This window comes from Amblyomma mixtum, chromosome 8, assembly GCF_055824585.1.
Source record: "Amblyomma mixtum isolate Tamu chromosome 8, ASM5582458v1, whole genome shotgun sequence".
Taxonomy (NCBI): domain Eukaryota; kingdom Metazoa; phylum Arthropoda; class Arachnida; order Ixodida; family Ixodidae; genus Amblyomma; species Amblyomma mixtum.
Genome location: NC_143019.1, coordinates 61,642,038 through 61,649,884, shown reverse-complemented (window position 1 = coordinate 61,649,884; position 7,847 = coordinate 61,642,038). Strand labels below are relative to the sequence as shown.

General features: G+C 47.0%; 1 protein-coding gene across 1 annotated transcript; it reads left to right on the top strand.

Moving 5' to 3' along the window:
* Nucleotides 1–6,014: 6,014 nt before the first annotated feature.
* On the top strand, nucleotides 6,015–7,088 carry LOC149332725 (tetraspanin-33-like). Its single transcript, XM_089557542.1, has one exon. It carries the CDS (start codon nucleotides 6,015–6,017, stop codon nucleotides 7,086–7,088), a length of 1,074 nt encoding a protein of 357 aa, XP_089413668.1.
* Nucleotides 7,089–7,847: the final 759 nt, after the last annotated feature.

Below are 7,847 nucleotides of genomic sequence, written 5' to 3'. Positions count from 1 at the left end.
GCGAAGTGCGCAATGGCACATAAATTAATTCTTTGAGCAAATGAGATTTGGTCGTACTAATGAAACTGCGAACGAAATTAAAAATGGATGACTAAGTTCGTTCACGTGGCACAGTAGTGGTGTTGATCAATTTAGAACATTACTGAATATGTTGTCGCTTAAAGATAATTGATTAGAAAAGCAGAAGAAAAAACAACCACCTGCCGCCGGTGGGATCCGAACCCACGACCTCCGAATTACGCGTCCGGTGCTCTACCTCTGAGCTACGGCGACGGCTGTAAATTCTTCTGCTTTCGGTGGTATTTATGTTTTACAAGTCACCTAACCTTGAGAGTGTTCATCAGCGCCACCCACGTTCATAAGCGGCGGACGTGGAACGTCCTGAGTTACCGCAGGTGTGACGTAGAACGTCATCGAACGGAGAGGGTGGAAGCTACGTGAGAACCCTCTTACGCTTTCTGTCATATTTATAACGAGCCCCTCATTCCCCTTCCCTTGTTTGCTTAATTGCTTAGCGAGGGCCTCGATTCTGGCAGCCTTGACGCCATAGGAAGCGTAAGAGGGTTCTCACGCAGCTTCCACCCTCTCCGTTCGATGACGTTCTACGTCACACCTGCGGTAACTCAGGACGTTCCACGTCCGCCGCTTATGAACGTGGGTGGCGCTGATGAACACTCTCAAGGTTAGGTGACTTGTAAAACATAAATACCACCGAAAGCAGAAGAATTGACAGCCGTCGCCGTAGCTCAGAGGTAGAGCACCGGACGCGTAATTCGGAGGTCGTGGGTTCGGATCCCACCGGCGGCAGGTGGTTGTTTTTTCTTCTGCTTTTCTAATCAATTATCTTTAAGCGGCAACATATTCAGTAATGTTCTAAATTGATCAACACCACAAAATAAATAAATAAATTAAAAAAAAAAATCCCCTGTGCCCCTTGGTTTCTGTGGCTGTTGGCTTCTGTCATATTTATAACGAGCCCCTCATACCCCTTCCCTTGTTTGCTTAGTGGCACAGTAGTGTACGATTAAAACTTCACTCTATAAGAACCAGTGTACACAGACTTGTATACCAATTCTTTACCTCAGCGCAGTAACAGCCTTTTCAAACTCAGATATCAACGCAAGGACCGTGCACCAGTGCTACATACATCTGCAGGATGCTTGCTGGTCGATATAACTCGGTTCGAAAGCTAACTACCTAACAGCAAAAGAGCCTCGAATTGTTAGGGTTGTACTGCTGCACTGTGGCAGGTGATTGCACTGTTCTCTTCATTTATTGAGCGCACCTTAGTAATTTAGCACAGTTTTGTTGTTATTATCATGAGAAATTAACGCTACACGCTGATATGAATTATAATGTAATCACAGTTTACATGAATTAGAGAAAGACTAGCACCAAACCACCACAAGAGAAGAGCGAAGACGAGACACAAGCGCTTCTCCTCTTCTTTTCTGGTGTGCATGGTTTCGTGTTAGTTTTTCTCTAATTCAAGTATGCACCAACTAGCCCAAAAAGAGGTGTTAATGCAGTATCTTTCATAGTTTACGAGCAAATTACTCAATAGCATCCACCCAAGCGCAGCCATATATGCGCAGCCATCTCAAATGCGGCTATTTGCGGATGACTGCGTTCTTTATAGTGTTGTCACTAGTGATCGAGATGCGGAAATGTTCCAAGAAGATTTGAACAGAATCTCAGAGTGGTGCGTTAAATGGAATATGAATTTGAATTTGTCCAAGACTGTCCATATGAAGTTTACAAGAAAGAAAAACCCTGATGTGTATTCATATGTTATTAGGAACACAATGTTAGAACAGGTATTCGAATTTAAATATCTAGGCGTTTATTTTACTCCTGATTTGAGCTGGCGCCGTCACGTCGATTATATTTCTGCTAAAGCATGCAGAAACTTGGGATTTCTTCGCCGAAATGCAAGCACTTTTCCACTGTCATGTCGTGACATTTTATTCAAGACTTATGTCAGGTCGGTTCTGGACTACGCGTGCACTGTCTGGGACCCGCCTACTGCTAGAGATAAAGATAAGTTCTAGAGGGTGCAGAACATTGCCTCTCGTTTCGTGTCTGGCACACGCGGGGCTCGTTACAGTGCATCGCGTACGAAGGATGCACTCAACTGGGAATTGCTTGACACGCGCCGAAAGAAGTTGCGTCTGAAGCTGTTTCATGCTGTTTATTATTCAACTGTTCGGGTTGAACGCGAAAGGTATGTGCAGGAGCCTTTTTATAGATCCAACCGTGTTGACCATGTTTTTAAAGTCCGCGAATTCGCGGCAAAAACTGAATTGTTTAAAATGTCTTTTTTTTCCGAAAACCATTAGAGAATGGAACAGACTACCAAGCGATGTTGTGAGTGTGACATCAAATGATGCGTTCTTTCGTTCTTTAATGATGTGATGCGATTGTGATGTGTTCTTTTGAAGTGAGATGTACATGGTGAAAGTTTTATGCTTGTAACTCTGCCTGCGAGCGGAGGTGTCATGTGTGCTTCTTTGTTGTACATTGCCCCCCCCCCCCCCCCCACTGTAATGCCACGGCGCTGTGGGTTCCTTACTAAATAAATAAATAAATAAATACAAAGGAAAGCTATACAGCTTCTACAGATAATTCGTAGTTGAAGAAAAATTTGTCCTGGTCCGGGGCTTGAATCCGGAACCACCGCTTCACCGGAGCAGTCGCTCTACCAAATGAGCTAACTGAGACGGCAAGCTTATGGTAGGGCGAGAGAGAATCGATCAATAGCTCGACGTGCGAACAGTGTTCGTTAAATATTCAGGAGAATCCCCCCAAAGTGTAGTGTATTTGCAATAAGGGAGTAATTACCAGGGCGAATTTTTCTTTAACTGCGAAGTTTCTGTCGAAGCTGTATAGCTTTCCTTCGTAGCCGTTGGCTGCGCTTGGGTGGATGACAGTGAGTAATTGCTACCTTATAACAAATACACTCCACCGTGGGGGATTCCTCTAAATATTTGATCAATCATAGTTTCCTTAAAGCAGCCACATAGTGTCTACATTTCTGCAACGTGGGGAAGATTAATGACGAGATGCTCGAAGTTTGTGAACATTTGTCCGAAGTTTTCCCCGCCTGGTGACTGATAAATTTATTGCCAATTTTCTGCGAGTGTGGCACGAGCATAGAGCTACGGCGCTGGGCAGGCTATTTCAACATCACCTCCAACTTTGCTTCAAGCGCAAGGCTTTCAAACACAGCTTGCGTGTCGGCAGTGATCCCCAATAACTACGCAACTATAACACCTTCGTTTCAGCTCCATTCGCCCGTATTAATCTCCAAAATCGGACTCTCAAGACGACGGCTTGGCGAAAGCTGCTTTCAAAGCGTGGAGCCTCCTAGTCAACGCTGCAGTGACTAACGATTTGGCCAAAGTCGGTGGCAAAGCTTCTTTACGCAGGGATTTACGCAAACAGTGCTTTCAGTGAAACGACTCCCGTCTAAATGGGCGTGAACTTATAAGCCACCCTTTGCCGTTGCGACAGAGTTGCGACTTTGTCGTTATCTACGCCCCAGAAGGATTCCAATTAAATGGTGGGCACACGGGCTTGCAGGAGGCAATACTCTTGGTAGCAAGGACTATTCTACTTTGCAAATTTTTTAAGAAGCCCTGCTCCACACACGTTTTTGTCGGTTTCGAGCGCTTTCGCCATCTGCAGCGTTTCGGTAGTGTTTTGTTGGGGCAAATACCTTGTGGAAAATGTTGAAAGGCTGGCTGCTCACCCCGTGCGACATCACTCTTAGCGTCAGCTGTTATGCGCAAGGTATACATAGAAGAAAGAAGGCGACATTAGGACGTGTGTGGAGGTTCAGTTTTTTTATGGATCATGTCACTATGCGTTCAAGCAGCAGCAAGTCAGGCAAATTCAAACTATGTTTTGTACAAGAGAATGAGAAGAAAAAATAAAGGCGCCAAAAGACAGTAAGGGATCTGTCAACAATAATTACTTGCAAAAGCAAACAAATAAAAAAATGGGCAAACTTGCTGACGCACTGACTGATCGACTGACTGACCTATACTTACGGGCGGACAGACGACGGACCCAACGCACTGACTGACTGACTGGCTAACTGACCGACCAATCGCTTAACGGACGCACTGACTGACCGACCGAAAGGCAGTTCAGCTTTTAACTGACATTAGACTGAACGGAAGTCGTTTGCATTCACTCGGCTCGTTTCGGGAAACTCAGTTCAACCTCTTGATCGTGTTATCCAGCCATCAGTTTAGGAATAAAAGTATGTTTGCGATTCGGTATCTCTAAATACGAAGGCAATTTGTGCGAATTGCATGAACATGTACTGCAATTTCTGTGCAAGTTCTAAGCTTTGAGAACGCTGCAGTTGAACACCACACAGAGCCAAGACACCCAAGAAAATCCAGTCAAGGCGCATCTGGCTTCATCGCTTAGCCGTTATCTTTGCGGTGCCGCTTCGAGGGTTTGCGTGTTTGCACTCACTAGATTAGTGAAAGCTGTAGGTTAGGACTTATACTAGCCAGGACAATAGACTTCCGCATGATTTCAGAATACTTGGTTGTGGGAAATGCCGAAACCCGACCCTGTGCGACGGGTCCATCTTAATTAAGGCTGCGATTTGGGCGTGCTGGTAATTATTCGTTGCGAAAAACAGCGTGGGAAAACGGGACACACGAAAACAAAGACGCAACATAAGCGCTGTGTTGGCCCATCTATTGAGTTGATCCGTTCAAATGCGGCCCCTGACCGCAATCGAACTGAGCTGCCGTTGAGATCTGAACCCCAGTTACAGCTACCGTACAACACCGCCAACTACCGTTCAGTTTAATTGGCGTAAAATGAACTGCCGGCGATAATGCCTTTGTAACAGCGGTATTCTGTAACATGTGGAGGAATAAAAAATTAAAGGGAACGGCTCATAGGAGTATCCCTCGAGAACAGAAAGGTTGTCTGAGAGTATAATAACCCGAGTGATACTGCAGGGAATCCTTATTAAGACCAACTCAATGGCCAGAAACTCAGCTACAAAAATAGGGGTATAGTCAGGGGCCCGAAATGAGTAGCTCCAATCAAGAGCCCTTTAGTAAATGCCAATAGCTGCCTTTTTACTTTGCGGGGAGGCATCTGTATAAACGGCAATATGGTTAGGAAAATTGTCTAGGCGTCAGTAGAAGAAAGAGACGAAGAGGAAGTATTGGGATGACGGTCATTGCGATTACCTGGTCATTCGGGAATCTATTTCAACGAGGTGGCTGATTTCTTGGCAAGGTCAGCTCTCACTGCCCCTGTAATCTATCCCGCACCTCACCTCATTTTGTTGGAGACCTCCCGTTTCCAGCGGTTCCAACATATATCAGCCAGCTTGGGTGATCCGTTGCTGAATACCGTGGACTTTCAACATTTAAAGTTCCCATGGAATGTCCGATCATGTAAGACAAGGCGGTGTGAAGTGTCCATGACGCTTTTGCGATGCAGAATCCCCGCCACAACTTGTACTTATGTAGATGCGGGTTCGCTACGACAAACCTTTGTAACACATGCGGAGAAGTTGAAACAATTGACCATTATCTGCTCTCTTGCCGGCGGTTCGCATTTCAGAGAAAACAGTATTTGGAGGTCCCTCTTTCGAAGTTAGGACTCCCTTTGTCTCTACCCGTTCTGCTCTCGTTTGGTGCGAGCGCCACGGGATTCACGGTAAGCGCTATTTGCGGCTACCTTCATGATTACATCATTACAACTGGTCGCTTACCCTGTTAAATCCATATAAAATTCCACCGAATGTCCAAAAAGCATATTTTATTTTATTCCTGATATATCTAATTTGATTATTAATTGAGGATTTTTAACAATTCATACATATTTTCTAATTTCAAACATTCTACTATTTTACTTAGCTTTTTTCCCGCACATATACTTAGCTTTTTTCCCTGGCATTCACCACCGTACCTTGGCCAATCCCCCCGCGTGGGTATGTGCCATTTTCATGTGGAGAAGAAGAAGAAGAAGAGATGACGGTGAGCAGGTGTTCCCAAAGCTCTGCGCAAGAAATTGAGCCCACTGCCACTCGCGGCAGCGAGGCGACCCAACAGCCAGAAGGCAGTCGTGACAAGGTCATCTCGACGACCATCCAGGAGCACGCCAGCTTCAGGGTGCGCAGTTTCATCGTGGGCGTGAACCTGGCGATCATGCTTCTCGCGCTCATCGCGTTCTGGTGCGCCTCGCTCTCCTACGCGTTGCGGCCCTCGCAGCTGAAGCTCCTCCTGCACAACCTGATGAGCAAGTCCCTCTCCTTCACGTTGCTGATTCACCTGGACGCCTTCACCATCGCCCTCAGCGTGGCCCTCGGAACGGTGTCCGCCTGCGGCACGGTGGGCGCTCTATGCGAGAACGTTGCCGTGCTCGAGGTCTACCAGAGGCTGCTTGCCTTTTTGATCTTGATCTGCAGCTTGCTATCCATAGCGACCGTGATGGCGCCACAGTCGGTACGCAACCACCTCAAGGAGGGCGCCTACATCGAGTTCATCCAGGGCTACCGGCACAGCGAGCACTTCCAGCACCTGATCGATACACTCCAGACGTCAATGGGCTGCTGCGGCTTCTCGTCTGAGACGTTCCGCGACTGGGAGAATAACGAGTACTTCCGCTGCGCCATGGACAACCCGAGCAACGAGAGGTGCTCCGTGCCACACTCTTGCTGCCGTAGCCAGGTCCTGAGCGTCAACAGTACGGAGCCTGTGGCAGTCCCGAGATTCTGTGGTCACGGCGTGCTACTCATGGAAGAACAGGAGGCCTGGAGGTACGTCTATACGCGCAGCTGTGCTGACGCTGCGCTGACGTACGTCATGGACAACCTGGTTACGTTCGTTGGAGTTGCTATGCTGTTCAACATTTTTCTGCTGGCCATGCTTGGTACGTCAGTTGTGCTGGAGGACCAGATCCGCGCGATGACGGCCATCTACGAGGCGTACTACAAGAGCGTGAGCGAAGGGCAGGAGGCCATGCTGGAGGCCGGTCTAATCACGCTGGCCGAAAAGCCTTCCGACCAGCCACCAGGGGAACCCACAGTCGAAAAGACAAGATAGAAGCCTCATCAATTTAGGCTTCTCGCAGTTTGGCGCTGGGCCTGCTCATGTGGAACGGACCCAGCCGAACGGCGAAGAGCCATGAACAACTGCTAGCGTTTCCGAATCGAACATAACTACGCGATTCTGCTCGCCCTTCATTACAATGTGATTTTAGTTTCGCAAATTTCTTACTCATCCCTGACTCGGCGTTTGTTCTTCCTACTGTATCATTCCGAACAGTTTCTCAGATCGTTTGGTCAGTGCTAGTGACCTTCGGAATATTTGTAGCTTCGTGCTCTCCTGCATCCTTTTAATAAGGTGTCTTTCTATGTCCTGAATGTTACCCGTTGATTGTAGCATAGTTACATAAGCGAGTGTGCATCTACATCTCTTATATTATATATATTGCATATACGCAACGAGCACGCGTGCGTCTTCCCAACACTGTAGGAGTGGGGGCGTTCAAGAGAATGTGTCCGACAAGGAGGTGCACTTAGAAAGATTACCTGTATCTTTTAAACTGAGCTATTTACCTGGTACGCATGTGATATAACAATTCATTGCCTTTTATGCGCCTTTGAAGTTTAGAGCGTTAGGCGTTACTATAGTTCCTACTGGGTTTTACGGCGTAAAGCATACGCTAATAAACAGCCCCAACCAATACATGCCCCCCCCCCCCCCCCCCCTTCCTTCGCTGCACCCCAAGCGCCTAACCACGTTTAAAACACTTGAATCTATCTCAAGAATTCTTGAATTCTCGAGAAATTGAGAATTCAT

Bases quoted from the DNA above. Each gene is read 5' to 3' on its own strand.
- LOC149332725 (XM_089557542.1), top strand. From the start codon at position 6,015: ATGACGGTGAGCAGGTGTTCCCAAAGCTCTGCGCAAGAAATTGAGCCC.